The following is a 23,024-nucleotide window of genomic DNA, read 5'->3' on the forward strand; positions in this document are numbered from 1 at the left end:
AGTAAGAACAGTAAGTACAACTAACTAATTACAATAATCAATCAGTAATCAGAAGGAAATAGAGTGTGTGTAGTGTGTACTCAGACAGTGAGTGCACACACGCAGGAGCTAGTAGCCGATGAACAGTGACTGAGTGTCCTAGACTCCTAGTACAGTAAGAGTAACAAGTAAGAACAGTAAGTACAACTAACTAATTACAATAATCAATCAGTAATCAGAAGGAAATAGAGTGTGTGTAGTGTGTACTCAGACAGTGAGTGCACACACGCAGGAGCTAGTAGCCGATGAACAGTGACTGAGTGTCCTAGACTCCTAGTACAGTAAGAGTAACAAGTAGTAACAGTAAGTAACTAACTAATTGCAATAATCAATCAGTAATCAGAAGGAAATAGAGTGTGTGTAGTGTGTACACAGACAGTGAGTGCACACACGCAGGAGCTAGTAGCAGATGAACAGTGACTGAGTGTACTAGACTCCTAGTACAGTAAGAGTAACAAGTAGTAACAGTAAGTAACTAACTAATTACAATAATCAATCAGTAATCAGAAGGAAATAGAGTGTGTGTAGTGTGTACTCAGACAGTGAGTGCACACACGCAGGAGCTAGTAGCCGATGAACAGTGACTGAGTGTCCTAGACTCCTAGTACAGTAAGAGTAACAAGTAAGAACAGTAAGTACAACTAACTAATTACAATAATCAATCAGTAATCAGAAGGAAATAGAGTGTGTGTAGTGTGTACTCAGACAGTGAGTGCACACACGCAGGAGCTAGTAGCCGATGAACAGTGACTGAGTGTCCTAGACTCCTAGTACAGTAAGAGTAACAAGTAAGAACAGTAAGTACAACTAACTAATTACAATAATCAATCAGTAATCAGAAGGAAATAGAGTGTGTGTAGTGTGTACTCAGACAGTGAGTGCACACACGCAGGAGCTAGTAGCCGATGAACAGTGACTGAGTGTCCTAGACTCCTAGTACAGTAAGAGTAACAAGTAGTAACAGTAAGTAACTAACTAATTGCAATAATCAATCAGCGATCAGAAGGAAATAGAGTGTGTGTAGTGTGTACTCAGACAGTGAGTGCACACACGCAGGAGCTAGTAGCTAGTGTTGGGCGAACATCTAGATGTTCGGGTTCGGGCCGAACAGGCCGAACATGGCCGCGATGTTCGGGTGTTCGACCCGAACTCCGAACATAATGGAAGTCAATGGGGACCCGAACTTTTGTGCTTTGTAAAGCCTCCTTACATGCTACATACCCCAAATTTACAGGGTATGTGCACCTTGGGAGTGGGTACAAGAGGAAAAAATTTTTTAGCAAAAAGAGCTTATAGTTTTTGAGAAAATTGATTGTAAAGTTTCAAAGGAAAAATTGTCTTTTAAATGCTGAAAATGTCATGTTTCTTTGCACAGGTAACATGGTTTTTACCGCCAGGCAGTCATAAATGTAATAAAGATAAGAGGTTCAATAAACAGGGACCGGTAACGCTAACCCAGCAGCAGCAGCAGCACACGTGATGGAACAGGAGGAGGCGCAGGAGGAGAAGGCCACGCTTTTTGAGACACAACAACCCAGGCCTTGCATGAGGACAAGAAGCGTGCGGATAGCATGCTTTTTACCGCCATGCAGTCATAAATGTAATAAAGATAAGAGGTTCAATAAACAGGGACCGGTAACGCTAACCCAGCAGCAGCACAGAGCACACGTGATGGAACAGGAGGAGGCGCAGGAGGAGAAGGCCACACTTTTTGAGACACAACAACCCAGGCCTTGCATGAGGACAAGAAGCGTGCGGATATAGCAATGCTTTTTGCCGCCATGCAGTCATAAATGTAATACAGATGAGAGGTTCAATAAACAGAGACTGGAAACGCTAACCCAGCAGCAGCACACATGATGGAACAGGAGGAGGCGCAGGAGGAGAAGGCCACGCTTTTTGAGACGCAACCCAGGCCTTGCATGAGGACAAAAAGCGTGCGGATATAGCAATGCTTTTTGCCGCCATGCAGTCATAAATGTAATACAGATGAGAGGTTCAATAAACAGGGACTGGAAATGCTAACCCAGCAGCAGCAGACGTGATGGAACAGGAGCAGGCGCAGGAGGAGAAGGCCAAGCTTTTTGAGACACAACAACACAGGCCTTGCATGAGGACAAAAAGCGTGCGGATATAGCAATGCTTTTTGCCGCCATGCAGTCATAAATGTAATACAGATGAGAGGTTCAATAAACAGAGACTGGAAACGCTAACCCAGCAGCAGCACACATGATGGAACAGGAGGAGGCGCAGGAGGAGAAGGCCACGCTTTTTGAGACGCAACCCAGGCCTTGCATGAGGACAAAAAGCGTGCGGATATAGCAATGCTTTTTGCCGCCATGCAGTCATAAATGTAATACAGATGAGAGGTTCAATAAACAGGGACTGGAAATGCTAACCCAGCAGCAGCAGACGTGATGGAACAGGAGCAGGCGCAGGAGGAGAAGGCCAAGCTTTTTGAGACACAACAACACAGGCCTTGCATGAGGACAAAAAGCGTGCGGATATAGCAATGCTTTTTGCCGCCATGCAGTCATAAGTGTAATACAGATGAGAGGTTCAATAAACAGGGACCGGAAACGCTAAACCATCCCAGATGTTCATTGGTCATGTTACTTGGTTGGGGTCCTGGAGTGTTGCGTAGTCGTTTCCAATCCAGGATTGATTCATTTTAATTTGAGTCAGACGGTCTGCATTTTCTGTGGAGAGGCGGATACGCCGATCTGTGACGATGCCTCCGGCAGCACTGAAACAGCGTTCCGACATAACGCTCGCTGCCGGGCAAGCCAGCACCTCTATTGCGTACATTGCCAGTTCGTGCCAGGTGTCTAGCTTCGATACCCAATAGTTGAAGGGTGCAGATGGATTGTTAGACACAGCTACGTCATCTGACATGTAGTCCTTGACCATCTTCTCCAGGCGATCGGTGTTGGAGGTGGATCTGCACGCTTGCTGTTCAGTGGGCTGCTGCTGCATGGGTGTCAGAAAATTTTCCCACTCCAAGGACACTGCCGATACCATTCCCTTTTGGGTACTAGCTGCGGCTTGCGTTGTTTGCTGCCCTCCTGGTCGTCCTGGGTTTGCGGAAGTCAGTCTGTCTGCGTACAACTGGCTAGAGGAGGGGGAGGATGTCAATCTCCTCTCTAAAGTCTCCACAAGGGCCTGCTGGTATTCTTCCATTTTGACCTGTCTGACTCTTTCTTCAAGCAGTTTTGGAACATTGTGTTTGTACCGTGGATCCAGAAGGGTATAAACCCAGTAATTGGTGTTGTCCAGAATGCGCACAATGCGTGGGTCACGTTCAATGCAGTCTAGCATGAATTGAGCCATGTGTGCCAGAGTCCCACCAGAATCCTCATCATCCTCTTGTGAGCGTTGTGATAGTTGTTGTGATGCATCATAGTCGTCACCTTCCTCCTGGTCTGCTTCTGCTGACCATTCGCGTTGAATTGTGGAAGTCCAACGTGCACCGCTCTGGCCCTCGTCAGTGGTGGCATGAAACTCCTGCTCCAACTCCAGCTGTTCCTCCTCCTCTTCTTCGTCATAGCTGCTGGGGCCAGCGTTCCCTGAGGCGGATGGCCTGATGTTGGTACCATCACGCTGATCGTTTTCTCCTTCAGATTCCCCCAGTTGCATCATGACAGCTGTTTCCTTGATTTTTAACATCGACCTCTTCAGTAAACACAGCAGTGGTATGGTAATGCTGACTGAAGAGTTGTCACTGCTCACAAGCAACGTGGATTGCTCAAAATTTTGGAGGACTTGGCAGAGGTCCAACATGTTGGCCCAATCGGATCCACAGAAGCTTGGCAGCTGGCCGGATGCGCCTCGGTACTGCGCCGTCATGTACTGGACCACTGCACTCTTCTGCTCGCAAAAGCGGGCTAGCATGTGCAGCGTAGAATTCCAGCGCGTAGGGACATCACACAGCAAGCGATGGTGGGGGAGATTGAAGCGCTCCTGCATCTTGGTGAGTGCCCCCGAAGCAGTACTGGAAGTTCTACAATGTTTGGCCACTCGACGCACCTTCAACAGAAGATCGGCCACGCCTGGGTATGTCCTCAGGAACCGCTGAACTACTAGGTTCATCACGTGCGCCAGGCAAGGGATGTGTGTCAGCTTAGCCAACCTTAAAGCGCGAATGAGATTACTCCCATTATCACACACAACCATGCCCGGTTTCAGGTCCAGCGGTGCCAGCCACAAATCCGTCTGTTCCTTTATTCCCTTCCAAATTTCCTCCCCTGTGTGCTGCTTATCCCCAAGGCAGATTAGCTTCAGCAACGCTTGCTGACGCATGCCAACAGCTGTGCTGCACTGCTTCCACGATCCTACTGCTGCTGGGTTAGCGTTTCCGGATGAGGTACAGCTTTGAGATGCGTTGGAGGAGAAGGAGTCAGAGAGGTAGGTGCTGCTGTTATCCAGTGTGAGGGACGGCGGTGCAGCTGTTTGTGGCGTGGGCAACACCCGTGCCGTAGCAGGTGAGGAATCGCTGCCAGGCTCCACAAGGTTCATCCAGTGCGCGGTAAGGGAGATGTATCGACCCTGGCCGAACGCACTCGTCCAGGTGTCAGTGGTGAGGTGAACCTTGCAGGCAACGGCATTCTTCAAGCTTCGGGTTATTTTGCTGACCACGTGCTCATGCAACTCAGGCACTGCAGAGCGTGCAAAGTGGTAGCGGCTGGGAACCACGTAACGTGGGATGGCCACTGACATCATGCCCTTGAAGCTGTTTGTCTCCACCAATCGATATGGCAGCATTTCGCAGGCCAGAAGCTTGGCTATGCTGGCTGTTACTGCCACGGCCCGGGGGTCATTTGCTGGCAATTTCCTCTTGCGCTCAAACATCTCCGACACAGACAACTGAACCGTAGCGCTGCACACGGAAGGGCTGTTGGTTGTTGTGTTTGAAGAACACTGGGAGACCTCAAGAGCACTACTCCGGAAAGTGACAGTGTCAGCGTCGTCTGATGTTTGTGAATGTTGTGAACCACGCAATGGCTGGGCTACTGCTGCTGCTGAGGCGGGTCTGGTGAACCCAAGGGAGGCAGTGTTGTTTCTGGTACCCTGTCCTGACGCGTTTGCCCAAAGAGTGGGATGTTTGGATAGCATGTGACGGCTCATGCTGGTGGTGGAGAGGTTGTTAATACTTTTCCCCCTGCTCAGGCGGGTCTTGCACACCTTGCAAATCGCCATGGTAACATCCTCAGTGCAGTCTTCAAAGAAAGCCCAGACTTTGGAGCACCTGCCTCCTTGCTGGCGATTTCTGTTTGCTCCTCTTTTGCCTCTCACTTGAACTTCCACGCTTGTGGTGCCTGAAATTGCGCGCCGCCTACCTTGTGGCACAAGGCGAGCTCGTGCAGCAGTGGGTTCTTCAACAGACTCATCTGTGCTGCTGCTACGACGGCGATGTTCTCGTTCACAAACAAAATCTGGGTCTCTGTCCACATTGTCCATACCCTCCTCTTCCATCTCCTCAAACTCGTCATATGTCATTGTGGGCCGCCGCCGTGGAGTAGAGCTCCCCACAACAACCTCTGCGCAGCACACTCCAACGTCGTCTTCCAGATCTTGTCGGCCGACCTCCTGCAATTGCAACCCCTCCTGCCCAAATTGCTCTGGGATTTGGGTTTCCGAGTCCTCTTCGGACTCGCCTTGTATTTCAGTGCGCGGTGCATTTCCCACAGTTAACGGTTGTGAATCCAGGCACAACATTTCTGGCTGTTCCTCCATTGACCTTTGAAAGGTGGAAGTTTGTTGGGCTGGGAATAGCTCCTGCGAATACCCCATTGTGTCCTGAGGTAATTCATCGGACTGGTTATCTGGCAGTTGTGTGCGTGGTGTCGCTGCCGGTTGTGTCAGCTTTGTGCCCACTGGCTCCTTGTAACTGGCTGAGGACTCGGACCTCGTGCGTGATGTGCTGGTGCTGCTTAACCCACTGCTGGACACTTGAGAGGTCATCCAAGTAATTATCTGGTCCTGTTCTTTTGGATTTGTGAGGGTTGTTGTCCTGGACAACATGGGCGGTATTGAGTGGGTTTTCTTGGGTGCTCCCCTGTGGCCTGTACGTGAACCGTCAGGGGAAACACCTCTTCCCTTGCCCCTCCCTCTTTCACCGGATTTCTTCCTCATTTCACTTATCCTTACAGTACACGCTGACTGGCAGCAGTACAGTGGCAGTACAGAAATGCTATACAGTACCACTATTCCCAGCAGCGACACAGAGCACAATGCTATACAGTGACGGGTGAGCGGTGTACCACTATTCCCAGCAGCGACACAGAGCACAATGCTATACAGTGGCGGGTGAGCGGTGTACCACTATTCCCAGCAGACACAGAACAGTACACAGAATGCTATATAGTGTGGCTGAACGAGCGGTGTACTACTGTTCCTAGCAGACACAGAACAGTACACAGAATGCTATATAGTGTGGCTGAACGAGCGGTGTACTACTGTTCCCAGCAGACACAGAACAGTACACAGAATGCTATATAGTGTGGCTGAACGAGCGGTGTACCACTATTCCCAGCAGACACAGAACAGTACACAGAATGCTATATAGTGTGGCTGAACGAGCGGTGTACTACTGTTCCCAGCAGACACAGAACAGTACACAGAATGCTATATAGTGTGGCTGAACGAGCGGTGTACTACTGTTCCCAGCAGACACAGAACAGTACACAGAATGCTATATAGTGTGGCTGAACGAGCGGTGTACTACTGTTCCCAGCAGACACAGAACAGTACACAGAATGCTATATAGTGTGGCTGAGCGAGGTACACAGTGGCAGTAAACAATGCTATATATAGTGTGGCTGAGCGAGCAGTGTACTACTGTTCCCAGCTGCGACACACAATGACTGGGGGGACCCTGGCTAGCGTGGCTGGAGCGCGAACTACCCTGCCTGCCTACCCAAAGCTAAACCCACAGACAAATGGCGGAGATATGACGTGGTTCGGGTATTTATTTACCCGAACCACGTGACCGTTCGGCCAATCAGAGCGCGTTCGGGTCCGAACCACGTGACCCGTTCGGCCAATCACAGCGCTAGCCGAACGTTCGGGGAACGTTCGGCCATGCGCTCTTAGATGTGGCCGAACGGTTTGGCCGAGCACCGTCAGGTGTTCGGCCGAACTCGAACATCACCCGAACAGGGTGATGTTCTGCAGAACCCGAACAGTGGCGAACACTGTTCGCCCAACACTACTAGTAGCCTATGAACAGTGACTGAGTGTCCTAGACTCCTAGTACAGTAAGAGTAACAAGTAGTAACAGTAAGTAACTAACTAATTGCAATAATCAATCAGTAATCAGAAGGAAATAGAGTGTGTGTAGTGTGTACACAGACAGTGAGTGCACACACGCAGGAGCTAGTAGCCGATGAACAGTGACTGAGTGTACTAGACTCCTAGTACAGTAAGAGTAACAAGTAGTAACAGTAAGTAACTAACTAATTACAATAATCAATCAGTAATCAGAAGGAAATAGAGTGTGTGTAGTGTGTACTCAGACAGTGAGTGCACACATGCAGGAGCTAGTAGCCGATGAACAGTGACTGAGTGTCCTAGACTCCTAGTACAGTAAGAGTAACAAGTAGTAACAGTAAGTAACTAACTAATTACAATAATCAATCACTAATCAGAAGGAAATAGAGTGTGTGTGTACAAGACTGTGAGTGCACACACGCAGGAGCTAGTAGCCTTAGCCTTAGCCTATGAACAGTGACAGTGAGTGTCCTAGCCTAACTACAATACTAAATACAGAATCAATCAGTAGTAAAGGACAGCAGCAGAAATACTGGTATAGATGAGAGAAATATACTAACAGAGGACAGGAGAGAACAGCTGCCCACACAGGCAGGCCCTGAGGCCTAAAGCTGTGTAAGCCTGCAGCAGCTGTGTCTCTGTCTATGTAACACAAAAGCTACTAACTAAAATACAATGTCTAACTAACTAACAACAATATAGGTGTATATAGGAGGTGTATGTGAGCAAAAACGCTAGGTAAATGAACACAATAGAGCTCTTGCTAAGCCAAAGCACAAAGGAGCAACTCTCTCTCTGTACAAGTCTCAGGCAAGCACGGAGAAACCTAACATGGCGGCCGCTATTTATAGGGTAGGGGCTGGCCAGGGTCCCCCTCTGTGATTGGCTGCCGTCAGAGGGCCTGGGAGCCCTCTGATTGGCTCTAAGGACATCAATCTGGGCTATGACGCTATTCGAGCTCGGTACCGAGCTCGAATAGCGCCGTTTTGATCGAATAGCTCGAATAGTGAATGGGCTATTCGAGTGTACTCGAATACCCCATTCGAATAGCTCTAGCTATTCGGAGCTTGAATACCGAGCTCGAATAGCTGAGAAAGAGCTCGAATATTCGAGCTACTCGAATATTCAAGCTCTGCTGAGCACCACTGATTCAAACGCAATTGCAAGCTTAGAAGCAATTATCAAGCTTTGAAGGATTAAGATATATCTACTTTAAGTTCTTCATATAAGAATAGAACTTCATATATCATTTTTTAAGGATAAAGCTATATTGTGTGTACTATACACTGTTCAATCTCGAGACAACAATTATCGATGAAGGATAAAAGCTACAGCAGAATATTTGCTATATTGAAATGGACTCTTAACTAAAGGAACTTTGAAAATGTATTTTTTGGATGAAAATGTATTTTTTGGAAGAATTGACAACAACTGGAGAGATGTATATTCCTGTATATATATGCTTTATCAATTTTTTAATAACAAGATAATTTTATAAAATTCAACAGCTGAGTGTTGCGTTTTTCTTTCAGAGGTAAAACTGTTAATCTATAAATATTCTGTTTATAGTGAGCACGCACCCACTTCTGTCTAATTTTGGTTATGACGCTTTAAAGGCTGGTCCTTTACTGAGTTGGTAATCATTTTAAGCAGATATCGATCAGATATTTGACAACGCTTGGGGGGTCGTCCGCTCCACCCAGCCTCCCCCTCTGGGGTAACACTGTGGTCCCTAGGCAGTGAGAGAGCCTGGGGCCCCGCAGTCCCCCCGGTTGTATGGGGGCATTGGGAAGCCTCCCCGTGGTGCTCCTGGATAGTGCTAATGTAGCATGAACTAATTCCCGCAGGGCAACCGCTTCACGGTATTGGTTTTTGACCCTGCAAAGTTTGGCATGCGAAAGCAAATGCATTTTTGCATGAGCAATGCCTCATGATAAGCCAATTTAGCCAGATTTGCACAGCCAGACTTGTAAGGGTTAAGCTTGGTGTTGAGCATGCATAAATTTTCTTGTAGTAAGTAGTTACAGGTATGCATGGACTGGTATTACACAATGCAATGTGCAGCTGTCACACACACAGTTTCAGTAAAAGGTATGCAGTGACTGCTGGTATATAATACAATGTGCGGTCAGTAACAGGTGCAGTTACACGTATGCACGGACTGGTATTACACAATGCAATTTGCAGCTGTCACACACACAAGTGCAGTAAAAGGTATGCAGTGACTGCTGGTATATAATACAATGTGTGGTCTGTAACAAGTGCAGTTACATGTATGCATGGACTGGTATTAAACAATGCAATGTGCAGCTGTCACACACACAGGTCCAGTGAAAATGAATGCACTGACTGCTGGTATATAATACAATGTGCGGTCACATGTGTAGTTACAGGCAGGGCAGTTTCTAGGCTAAATTTCACCCAGTTCGAGAGTCCAAAAATATGCCCCCCCCCCCCTTTCCCCAAAATCAGAGCTGCTAAGTGAAATCATGTCAAAAGGCTTCTTGAAACCAACTCACCATTTTTATTTTTTTTCAAATGCTGGTGCGCACAGCTCCTCCTGCCTCAGTCTTGCTGCACCGTGTCCGCGCGTCACCGACTCCTAGCAGCAGGGGTGAGCCTGGGGTGCCTGGCACCTGGGTGCAAGATTTTCTCTGGCGCCTATGGGAGTGGTTAAATTAACCGCGCCCAACCACATAACCACACCCATGTCCTGCAGATTTACCCACAAAGGCAATCTTATTGGCAGCAGTCGATTTCCCCACAATTTGTGGGGAAATCGACTGCTGCCAATAAGATTGCGTTTGTGGGGAAATCGACTGCTGCCAATAAGACTGCCTTTGTGGGGAAATCGACTGCTGCCAATAAGATTGCCTTTGTGGGGAAATATGCTGCCATTAAGACTGCCTTTGTGGGGAAATCGACTGCTGCCAATAAGATTGCCTTTGTGGGGAAATCTGCTGCCATAAAGATTGCCTTTGTGGGGAAATCTGCTGGCATAAAGATTGCCTTTGTGGGGAAATCTGCTGCCATTAAGACTTAATGGCAGCCAGATTTCCCCACAAATGCAATCTTAATAGTAGCCAGATTTCCCCACAAATGCAATCTTTATGGCAGCAGATTTCCCCACAAAGGCAATCTTTATGGCAGCACAGCAATTCACTCACCTCTGGCTGGGTCTGGGTGGAGGAGGTAGGAGGATATAGGCAGGCAGACAGGCAGGCAGGCGGCTGCAGCTGACTGTGACCATGTTGGCGGGCGGCATTAGGAGGAGCTGGCCGGGCTGCGGGCACTCACTGTGTCTGTGTGAAAAGAGAGAGGAATGGCGGGCACCGAAGATAGTATACCATAAAAGCTTTATTGGCATCAGGTGGTTAACCAGAGGAGGCCCCCGATGGAGAGCGCTCCCCCCTACCTTACAGCTGTTTCACAACGAATGTTGTTTCCTCAGAGGCTAAGCGGGGGTGCAGAGAGGCCGGTGACTGCGCCATATTCACGCTCTATCTTATACTGAGCATTGCGTCTGACGTCACCTGCCGCTCCTCCCACCGTGCGCGGCGGACCTTCCCCTCCAGACGCACACAAACAATACAGCATGTGCCGCTGAAGCATACGTCTCACTACGAGGTGGGCGGGACCCTGGCTGGCCAATCACATCCTCACATTTACGAGTGAGGTTTAGACCAGCCAGTGTATATCCCCAATTCTCTCCTCCCCCTGTGACCATAGCAACCTGCAGCAACAAGTCAGTACTAGGAGGAGGAAATCCGCCGCGCATCAGTCACACACACAGATCTGTTGGTGAGGGGCTGCTTCCATCTTCACCTATATCACCGGTTTGGTACTTCCTTCCTAAGATTCACAAATCCCTGGTGGAGCCACCGGGCAGGCCGATCGTCTCGGGACGGGGGTCTCTGACGGAGCCCCTGTCCCAATACCTGGACCACACCCTGAGGCCCCTGCTGTCCGGCGTACCATCGCTACTGAGGGATACGATGGACCTATTGGATAGGATCCACGATTGGCCACATGACACAGATTGGTCGGTGGCCAGTATTGATGTAGTGAGTCTATACAGTCGTATCCCCCAGGCTATGGGGGTCCGGACGGTACGGGGCCTGATGCAGAGGACGGGATGGAGTGAGCAATTGGTTGATTTTGTAGGCAATGGCCTTCAGTTTGTCTTAGAGCATAACGCCTTTCGATTTGAGGATGTATGGTATCGGCAGATAACAGGTACAGCAATGGGGACCTGTGTGGCCCCCACTTTTGCTAATTTATATCTGGCCGAATGGGAGAGGCGTTATGTTCTTTGCGAATCCAATCCATTCCGTTCCTCAATCGGGGTGTGGTCCAGGTATATAGACGACGTCTTGGTCGTTTGGTCGTCCACCAGGGAGGAATTTGATGCATTTCTTAAATATCTGCAGAACAATGATATGAATATGCAATTTACTAGTGAATGGGGAGGGAAGGAGGTGCCATTCCTAGACTTGGTGGTAGGGCTCTCTACTCAGGGGTACTACACAAGGGGCTATCGTAAGGAAACCGCGACAAATGCGGTCCTTCACTGGGATAGTTACCACCCAGAGCATACTAAAAGATCAATTCCTTTTAGCCAGTTTATGCGACTGAGACGCAATAATGGGACAGATGGAGACTTTATGTCCCAGGCTGCTGAACTTAGAAGTCGTTTTTTACAAAGGGGGTACCCGAAAAAAGTAGTTGATGAAGCACTGCAGAGAGCATACAGGAAACCAAGAAGCTGGAAAAGAACAAATAACCCCTCAAGAGGGGAGAAGAACTCCCCGAAGAGACCATTTTTCACATTCGACTTTTCTCCAATGGCAGTGAGGATCAGGGAGACTGTGAATAAACATTGGACAATGCTTAGAGATGACCCATTTCTAAAGGACAGGGTGAAGAACCCACCAATCGTATCTTTTAGGAGATGTAGGACAATAGGGGATAAGGTGACGAGCAGTGAATTTAAGGGAGGAGACAAGACGACGTGGCTATCAGGATATAGATCAAGTGGGAATTATCCATGTGGTCACTGCTCTACCTGCCCCTTTACCGAGAAACGAAAGAGCATTAGATTGGGGGGTCTGGACTATGTCATTAGGGACTTTATAACATGTAGTACAAAATTTGTGGTATATGCACTTTATTGCACATGTGGGAGGTTTTATGTAGGAATGACAACCAGGCCGATGAGGGAAAGATTCCAGGAACATAAGAGATCGATAGGCTCTGGTAACGGCTGTCCAAGGGTAATTGACCATTTTAATGAAATTCATGGGGGTGATGTCACAGCTATGAAAATTGTGGGCCTATGCAATGTCGGGATTCCCAAAAGAGGGGGAGACAGGGAAAAACTACTTCTGCAAAGGGAGGCTAGAATTATTGCTGTGACTAACGCTGTGGGTAACTTAGGTTTAAATGAGAAAAATGAACTAAGTTGCTTTCTGGAAAAATACTGAACCGGTCTGGTTGCTTGCTAGAAATATGGAACTGTAAGGTTGTTGAATAAATTGTGATGTTTATATTTGCTATTGCTCTTCTGGGTAGATAGATATAGATAGAAATGATATTATATCTGGATGCTCTGAGGTTCTTCTCTTTCTCCCCCTATTATAGTCACTGGTGTACTTATATATAATACTTCTCCACCTCTTGATTGTTGGTTGTCCTTGTATATCTCTTTACCTCTTTTCACCCCTGTGCAATGTATTACATACACTAGTTTAGGTCTAAGATGCAGTCTTTTCCCACACTCCAGCCTTCTGTGTGTGTGACTGATGCGCGGCGGATTTCCTCCTCCTAGTACTGACTTGTTGCTGCAGGTTGCTATGGTCACAGGGGGAGGAGAGAATTGGGGATATACACTGGCTGGTCTAAACCTCACTCGTAAATGTGAGGATGTGATTGGCCAGCCAGGGTCCCGCCCACCTCGTAGTGAGACGTATGCTTCAGCGGCACATGCTGTATTGTTTGTGTGCGTCTGGAGGGGAAGGTCCGCCGCGCACGGTGGGAGGAGCGGCAGGTGACGTCAGACGCAATGCTCAGTATAAGATAGAGCGTGAATATGGCGCAGTCACCGGCCTCTCTGCACCCCCGCTTAGCCTCTGAGGAAACAACATTCGTTGTGAAACAGCTGTAAGGTAGGGGGGAGCGCTCTCCATCGGGGGCCTCCTCTGGTTAACCACCTGATGCCAATAAAGCTTTTATGGTATACTATCTTCGGTGCCCGCCATTCCTCTCTCTTTTCACATTGCCTGGAAGTTTGTGCTGGCAGAGGCACGCTGCGTATGGAGCCATTGATGTGAGCTTACATCCTGGTCGATAATCTTTTGCTGATGTGCTGGTCATTTCTGCATTGCTACATTTACTCACTGTGTCTGTGGTGGCGCTGCTAGTCGCTCTCTCAGAGTGAGTCTCTCTAGACTCTACTCTGGCTCTGTCCACACACACACCACGGGTCGGGTCGGGTGGGCGGCAGTCTCACACGCTGAGGCTGTGGCTCCTCCCCCCATCAAGCGTGACATGAGGTCAGGTGGGCTGCCTGTTTCCCCACTGGGCTGCGCCGACGTCTACATGTGACGTCTGGCACAGCCGCCCGCCCCGCACAGTGTGTCGCTGGGAATGGAGTGGGGAGATCCTCATCCCGGGGAGATAAGTTAGGACGGTAGACCCGCCAGCGCCTGTCAGAGGCCGGTGCCTGGGTGTAATGCACCCGCCCAGGCGCGGCCCTGCCTAGCAGTGACGTGACGTCACATCATGGTCGGACTGGGACACTAAGGGCCCACCAGGGAAGTTTCAACCTGGGGCCCGCCCCCACCTCCAACCTTTCCCCTCCCTCCCCCCCCCGATTCACAAATATGTCAGTGCTATATAACTACAAAATAATTTTATTTGGACTATGATTACAGCAGGGAATAGATTGTGAGCTCTTCTAAGGACAGTCTATGGCATGACTATGCAGGGGCTGCTCCAGAGGGTGGCAGGGCGGCTATGCAGGTCCTGGGTTCACTGGCATGGGAGACTGCCATATGCGGCACGCGCAGCAAAAAAATAAAAATAAAAGGGGTGTGGCCATGCACTGGAACATGAGCATGGTGATAATGGATCATGGGCAGACCCAAAGTTCCGCCCAGAAAAACCTTAGATAACTGAAAATTACCCGGGGCTTCATTCAGCCGCTAGAGGTCTGTGTGTCCCTTGCTGCAGCTCTGGTCTTCTCCTAGGTAGCGCTGTCAGTCCCATAGTGCATGCGCAGGTGCTTCTCATGATCCCACAGCCAGAAGCCTTCTCATAGTTACATAGTTATTTTGGTTGAAAAAAGACATACGTCCATCGAGTTCAACCAGTACAGCGCATAATGCTCCTGGGTGTGATTGTAAAAAGTGCGCCCGCGCAAGCTGCTAACCCATCACTACGGGACTGACAGTGGGACCAGGATCGAAGCTGCAGTGAGGGACACACAGACTTCTGGGCTCAGTGCTCAAATGTCAAAGACCTTGTCAGTGTCACCTAACCATCTCCCTCCAAAACAGCCATAACACACATAAGCAACCCGCACAAACAAAGCATAAGTAATATGAATAAATGTGAAAAATAAATATTACCCACACCTCAAAGGCTATTATCACAGGGTATGACAGAGTTTGTCAGTCTCTGTTTCAGACAGTAATAGATTTGCTGCCCTATGATTGTACCTTAGTGTGTTTTACTGTCTCCCCCTGGCCTGGCTCTGGCTCTCTGCAGTGTGTACAGTCCATTCCTCCTGCTTGGCTCAGGCTCCTGCCACAGGATTATTGATCACAGGCTCTGTGTGCTGTCTGGGTGTCTCCAGGCCCCCCTCTCTCTCTTGCCGGGCTGGCTCTCTCCCTCCTCCTCCTTGTCATGGCTGGGTGCTCCTAGCAGTCTCTCTTCTGTCGCTGCCCCACACTTCAAGCACAGTGTGTGCAAAATGTGTGTAAGACCAGCAGCTGTGCAGGTTCGAATTACGTGCCAGACTCCAGAGCCCAGAAAGACGTCACTGTCATGTGACTAAGCCGAGGGGAGGGAGGAGGAGCAGGAAGAACCAGCACTAACTTCAACTTGCAGCATGACTGACTGGCTCCTGTTACTGTCAGTCACGCTGCCGCTGGCCCATAGGAGAAAGAGGAGAGGAGCCCTCTGGTCATGTGACCTGTGACGTCACACCTTTCTGCCTGGCGCCCCCCCAATCTGTCTCTCATCGGCGCCCCGTTCAGCAGAACCGGCTGAACGGGGCAAGAAACGGCCCTGGTTACAGGTATGCATGGACTGGTATTACACAATACAATGTGCAGCTGTCACACACACAGGTACAGTGAAAATGAATGCACTGACTGCTGGTATATAATACAATGTGTGGTCAGTAACAAGTGCAGTTACATGTACGCACGGACTGGTATTACACAATGCAATGTGCAGCTGTCACACACACAGGTCCAGTGAAAATGAATGCACTGACTGCTGGTATATAATACAATGTGCGGTCACAGGTGTAGTTACAGGTATGCATGGACTGGTATTACACAATGCAATGTGCAGCTGTCACACACTCAGTTGCAGTAAAAGGTATGCAGTGACTGCTGGTATATAATACAATGTGCGGTCACAGGTGTAGTTACAGGTATGCACGGACTGGTATTACACAATGCAATGTGCAGCTGTCACACACACAGTTGCAGTAAAAGGTATGCAGTGACTGCTGGTATATAATACAATGTGTGGTCACAGGTGTAGTTACAGGAAGTATGCATGGACTGGTATTACACAATACAATGTGCAGCTGTCCCACACACAGGTGCAGTAAAAGGTATACAGTGACTGCTGGTATATAATACAATGTGCAGTCAGTAACAAGTGCAGTTACATGTATGCATGGACTGGTATTACACAATACAATATGCAGCTGTCACAAACACAGGTCCAGTGAAAATGAATGCACTGACTGCTGGTATATAATACAATGTGCGGTCAGTAACAGGTGCAGTTACAGGTATGCATGGACTGGTATTACACAATACAATGTGCAGCTGTCACACACACAGTTGCAGTAAAAGGTATGCAGTGACTACTGGTATATAATACAATGTGCGGTCAGTAACAGGTGTAGTTACAGGTATGCACAGACTGGTATTGCACAATACAATGTGCAGCTGTCACACACACAAGTGCAGTAAAAGGTATGCAGTGACTGCTGGTATATAATACAATGTGTGGTCACAGGTGTAGTTACAGGTATGCACGGACTGGTATTACACAATACAATGTGCAGCTGTCACACACACAGGTCCAGTAAAAGGTATGCAGTGACTGCTGGTATATAATACAATGTGCGGTCAGTAACAGGTGTAGTTACAGGTATGCACGGACTGGTATTGCACAATACAATGTGCAGCTGTCACACACACAAGTGCAGTAAAAGGTATGCAGTGACTGCTGGTATATAATACAATGTGCGGTCACAGGTGTAGTTACAGGTATGCAAGGACTAGTATTACACAATACAATGTGCAGCTGTCCCACACACAGGTGCAGTGCCAGTGAAAGGAATAAACTGAATGTGCTGGGCCTGGTACAGTATAGCAATTGGCAAGGGCCAACTGCAACACACAGGGCTGTATAATGCAGTGTCAGTGGCACACACACAAAAAAAAAAACCACTTCACAGGAACATTAGCTCTGAACAGAGCTCTTTTTGTGGTGCTTTTCAACAACAAAGATCAGCTAGGAGCAATCTACAAGAGCCTAACTAAGCTTTCCCTATGTCTACAGCAGGTTCCTCTCCCTTTTCTCACTAACAGCAGCAAACAAAGTGAGATCATGGCCAATGCTGCTGCCTTATAAAAGGGGGGGGGGGGGGGGGCTCCAGGAGGTAGGAAAGCCTAATCGGCTGCCATTTATCTGCTGACTGTGATGTAGAGGGTCAAAGTTTAGCCCAATGATGTAGTATAGGGGGCGGGTCGAACTCGCATAAAGTTCACGTTCGATTGCGAACCTGCAAGGTTGGCGTGAATAATTTTGCATGTGAACCGTTCGGGCCATCTCTATTTGTGATAACTCTACGTTCATCCAGAGTGAATCCTATATAATAAATCCCCTGTGTCCCTGCATTTGTGCTAGTGTGCGGAGTAGTGTGTACTTGGAACAGCAGAAGGATGGGTGCAGCGGGGGTTTGTACATGCCTGCGTTGGTTGCGGTGGTTTTGCATGGGTAAGGTGGGAGAAGGGGGTGAGTGGGTCGCGGCTGAGCACTAGACTAGAGCCCGTTTTTTAACGTGCGGGTTTATTTCTGGTCTAGATACATTTTCAGAGCAAGTATAGATAAACAAAACCATGAAAAAAATGTTTCTCTAATTTTTTTGGCTTACCTTGTCCTGCGGAATGTGTCTGAAGCCTTTCTTAAAGTAGGAGTATAGGGAGGTTAGCATGCTGAAAGCAGTAAAGCCATAGAAAGAGGTTCTGTTTCCCACATCTTTTTCATATCCTTCAGTAATGGCTGCATTGATCCTAAGACACACATAGTGGAATATGGATATGTGAGTACAACAACATTTCTTTTGGGATGGAGAAAGACACCATCCTAGCAATGACCAGGGGCGCAGCCAGCATACAGGCAAGGCACGTCCCCTCACGGGGCCTCACCCTGCATGGGGCGTCGCTCTGCTGCTGGCGACGGGCGTGCAGGTGGCGGCGCCAGGCGGAGCGGCAGGAGGGTGGACATAGCGGCAGGGGAGCTTCAGAGAGAAGTTTCCACTTACCTGCTTTGATCCTGAACGCAGCTTCTATCTACTTCCTATCCCAGCATCTGTCGCTATGGTAACAGCGCCCCCTGTGATGATGTAACCGCATGTCATCACAGGAGGAGCTCTTACCGATGCGAGGTGCACCGGGACAGGAAGTAGATAGAAGCTGCGTGCCAATCAAGGCAGGTAAGTTGAAACTTCTCTCTGCCGCTCCCCCTGCCGCTGCGCCCACCCCCATGCCTACACTGGGTACATATACCTATCTAACCTATACTGGAGGCATATGCCTATCTAACCTATACTGGGGGCATATACCTATCTGACCTATAGTGGGAGCATATACCTATCTAACTTATACTGGTGGACATATACCTATCTAATCTATACTGGAGGCATATACCAATCTAACCCATACTGGGGGCATATACCTATCTAACCTATACTGGGGGCATATACCTATCTAACCTACACTGGGGACATTTACCGATCTAACCTATACTGGGGGCATATGCCAATCTAACCTATACTGGGGGCATATATCTATCTAACTTATACTGAGGGGCATATACCTATCTAACCTACACTGGGGACATATACCTGTCTAACCTATACTGGAGGCATATACCAATCTAACCTATACTGGGGGCATATATCTATCTAACTTATACTGAGGGGCATATACCTATCTAACCTACACTGTGGACATATACCTATCTAACCTATACTGGGGCATATACCTATCTAACCTATACTGGGGGCATATATCTATCTAACTTATACTGGGGGCATATACCTATCTAACCTATACTGGGGCATATACCTATCTAACATTTCTTTAAAATAGCCTACCCCACATCTACCACACTCTAACTCTCTGTCAATCACCCTTTCCACAGTCCTACCGTATGTGTCCCCCCACCCTTTAGATTGTAAGCCTTGGCAGGGCCTCCCGACCCCCTTAGTGTATCCTTCTTAATTTTACTACCCCAGCAATTACACCCTTCTCTTGGACTAACTCAGACTTGTTTTGCCGGGTCTCTGTAAACCGCATTTTATAACCCTGATTGTATGTATAATCCTGTGCTATGTTGTATAACCATTTGCTACCTCTCTGTCTCTCTCCCCTTGTTACAATGTATGTATCCCTATGTATTGTCCAGCGCTGCGTAATATGTTGGCGCTTTATAAATGCAATAAATACAATAAATAATAATAATAATAATAATAAAAAAAATAATAACCTATACTGCGGGCATATACATATCTAACCTATACTGGGGGTGTATACCTATCTAACCTATATTGGGAACATCTACCTATTGTGAGAAAGCGCGGAAAAGCCGCCGCATGTACTCAGAACAAGGCGGCTGATTCCGTGTTAAACGCGGCGGTTGGAACGCGTAGGCCTACATCTAGTAGTATGGCCAAACGCGGAGAAACCGCCACATGCCTTGATAGCGGTGCGACGGATTCCGCGTCCAGCGCGGCAGGTGCTTTACAACACATGACTGGTGTGGCTGGGACTGATTGTCCACACAGGTTCAGAAGGACGCGCGCGCGCGCTGAGAGGCTGAACTTATATGACAGCCAGAAGGGAGTCAGCTGACCAGGCCGGTCAGCTGATGGTTCAACCATTTCCTATTGGTCCAGCACTTAGGGGAGGCGCTGGAGGGCGCTTTGCTATATATACTTGGTGCTGGTCATTCTTTGGTTGTCTGCCGTTGCGATCACTACGTGGAAGCACTCAGACCTTATTGTCAGAATCTGTGTTATCTCTGTTATACTTCAGACTAGCTCCAGGGTGTTGATGATCAAGGACCTCACACCCAAAGATTAGGAAACTGTGTATCATCTGTGTTATACTTTAGACTAGGTCCAGGGTGTTGATGATTACGGAGCTCACACCCAAGACTAGGAATACTGTGTATTTTCTGTGTTATACTTCAGACTAGTTCTAGGGTGTTGATGACTACGGAGCTCACACCCAAGATTAGGAATTAGCTTTACCATCCTGTTATTCTTCAGACTAGTTCCAGGGTGTTGATGATCTAGGAGCTCACACCTATAGACTAGACATTGTTGATTATTTGTTATGACCTTCTGCTTTCCTGACCTCTCTTCTGATCCCTGATTTGGTACTTTGCTATATCTGATATTCCGTTGCCAAACCTTGCTTGCCTTAGGACACTGAATCAGTCTCTTTCCTCTGTATCTCATCTGTCTGTCTGTTGCCGACCTGGCTTGTCCGACCTCGATAACTATCTCCTCTGTTTAGAGATAGTTCACAGATCTGTCAGTGACACTCCACCATTGGTGTCACTCACACTCTGGTCCTTCCCACTCTCAGCCTGACTCCTCCCCTTGGGGAGCCTCAGGCCATTGGAAGGAGCTTGCTCTTGGGCAGTATCCCTTACTACCTTGCACCCTCGATACGGGTGCTCTCCTCAAAGTATTACTGCCTAGCACCCTCGATACGGGTGCTCTCCTCAAAGTATTACTGTTGCACCAAACACTCCTATTACTCAGGTGTCCAGAGGTTAGAGATATATCTGATTATCGGTGATACTCCAGACCATCAATAATCGGGTATAAATCTGTATTCTCGGTGATACTGCAGATCACCGATAATCAGATCCTCTCTGTGTTACACCGATCTTTACAGAACGGCAGACCAAACACAAATGGACGCACTCAGCCGTCTGGGCACACTTACCACTTCGGTGGATAACATCAACCAAATGCTGGGTAGTCACCGGGCGTTTATTGATGCTTTGTCCGGGTCTATACAAACCCTCCAGATGGCTGTGGATGAAGTGCGATCTCCTCCTAGCACAGACATACATATGCCTGTACCTGAAATATTTTCTGGTCACAGATCTGACTTCCGAAATTTTAGGAGTAGAGTGTTATCATACTTTGAGTTAAGACCTAATTCCTCAGGAACTATGACCCAAGGGGTTACGTTTATTAAAACTTTGTTATCAGGTGATTCTCAGACCTGGGCGTACAGTCTGCCCGACGAACACCCGGCCCTAACCTCTGTCGAGGAATTTTTTAAAGCTATGGCGATAATTTACGATGACCCAGACATCGCCTCGACTTCTGAACGGAAGCTCAAAATGTTGCGTCAAGGCAAGAGTCAGGTGGAAGATTATGCCGCTGAATTTAGGAGGTGGTCAGTTTCAGCTAGGTGGGACACATTTGCCCTTTTAGATTGTTTTTTTATCAGGGTTGTCAGATGAGGTCTCCGATCTTATGTTGAGTCAGCCTGAACCAAAGTCCATCGATGAGGCCATTTTATCAGCCATCAGAATAGATAACCGGCTGCGCTATCAGAGACAGACCCGGGGTAGAAACCATGTGAGAATGGTGTCCCACGCTGCGCCCCCTGTGGCTCCACCTCCTCCTGCTTCACCTCCATCTGAGCCAATGCAGATTGGTCGGTGTAAGTTGTCTCAAGTGGAGCGGAGACGCAGGATATCAGAGCAACTTTGTCTTTAATGTGCAGAGGGGGGTCATAGAGTACAGAATTGCCCTAAGAAATCGGGAAACGCTACTGCCTAGGAGTAGTTGGGGGTAATACCCTAGGCACGCAATTTTTACCCCTAGATGATAAACGGTTGCTTCTTCCTTGTACTATTTCATGGGAAGATAAATTTGAAGTCACTGAGGCCTTCATTGACTCAGGCTCAGCGGCTAATTTTATGGATTACGAATTTGCAGAAAAATTGGGTATTCCGCTCACCCCGGTAAAACCACCTATCCAGGTTACGGCAGTGGATGATTCCCCTCTGCAGGGTAACAGCCCTCTGTCGCAGACTCCAGAGGTGGGAGTCACTATAGGGGTGCTGCATAGGGAGAATTTGCATTTTTTTGTGTTACACATGACTACCTCCACGATCATTCTTGGCATGCCCTGGTTACAACGTCACTCCCCTCTGATTGATTGGGCCTCTGGTCAACTAACGAGCTGGTCGTCCCATTGCTTTCATCATTGTTTAGGGAAGGTAACCTTGGGCCAGACCAAGATTCACGTGGAGCGAGTACCAGATCAGTATACTGAATTTTCAGATGTGTTTTGTCCTAAATCAGCCGATAAACTTCCTCCACATCGCCCTTTCGATTGTCCTATTGATCTCCGGTCCAGTTGTATGCCCCCTAGAGGTCATCTCTACAATTTGTCTGGGCCGGAAAAGTTGGCCATGCAGGAATACATCCGCGAGAACTTAGCTAAAGGGTTCATTCGCGCTTCCCGGTCACCGGCTGGAGCAGGTTTCTTTTTTGTCAAGAAAAAAGACGGAGGCCTTCGGCCATGCATTGATTATCGGGGTCTGAATAAAATCACAGTAAAGAATCGCTATCCTTTGCCTTTGATAGACGATTTATTTACTCAGGTCACCAATGCTAAGATTTTCTCTAAATTGGATTTGCGGGGTGCATACAACCTGGTGCGGATCAGAGAGGATGATGAGTGGAAGACGGCCTTTAACACACCCGATGGGCATTACGAGTATCTGGTGATGCCCTTCGGGTTGTGTAACGCTCCAGCCGTCTTTCAGGAACTCATTAATGAGGTGTTCAGGGAGGTTTTGGGTAAATTTGTCCTGGTATATCTGGATGATATACTTATCTTCTCAGATAACCTCTCAGAGCACAGGGCTCATGTCAGATTTGTTCTGCACAAGTTAAGACAGAACATGCTTTATGCTAAATTGGAGAAATGCATTTTTGAGGTAACATCTGTCGCCTTTTTTTCTACCTCTGGCTTTTCTATGGACCCTGTCAAAGTCTCTGCTGTCCTGAAGTAACCTCAGCCAGTAGGACTGAAGGCGCTCCAGAGGTTCTTAGGGTTCGCAAATTACTATAGAAGGTTCATAAAGGGGTACTCCACAGTCATTGCACCCCTCACCAGTCTCACAAAGAAAGGGGCAGATAC

At 48.1% G+C, this 23,024-nt stretch overlaps 1 protein-coding gene across 1 annotated transcript in view; it reads right to left on the reverse strand.

The window, feature by feature from the left end:
• LOC137541988 (alpha-N-acetylgalactosaminide alpha-2,6-sialyltransferase 1-like) overlaps positions 1-23,024 on the reverse strand; it is a 253,511-nt gene that overhangs the window by 190,323 nt on the left and 40,164 nt on the right. The window contains exon 4 of the mRNA XM_068263567.1: positions 17,714-17,852. Coding sequence (XP_068119668.1) covers positions 17,714-17,852 — 139 coding nt within the window. The remainder of the gene's footprint in view (positions 1-17,713; positions 17,853-23,024) is intronic.

The sequence above is a fragment of the Hyperolius riggenbachi genome, chromosome 12 (assembly GCF_040937935.1).
Source record: "Hyperolius riggenbachi isolate aHypRig1 chromosome 12, aHypRig1.pri, whole genome shotgun sequence".
In the NCBI taxonomy this organism is placed as follows: domain Eukaryota; kingdom Metazoa; phylum Chordata; class Amphibia; order Anura; family Hyperoliidae; genus Hyperolius; species Hyperolius riggenbachi.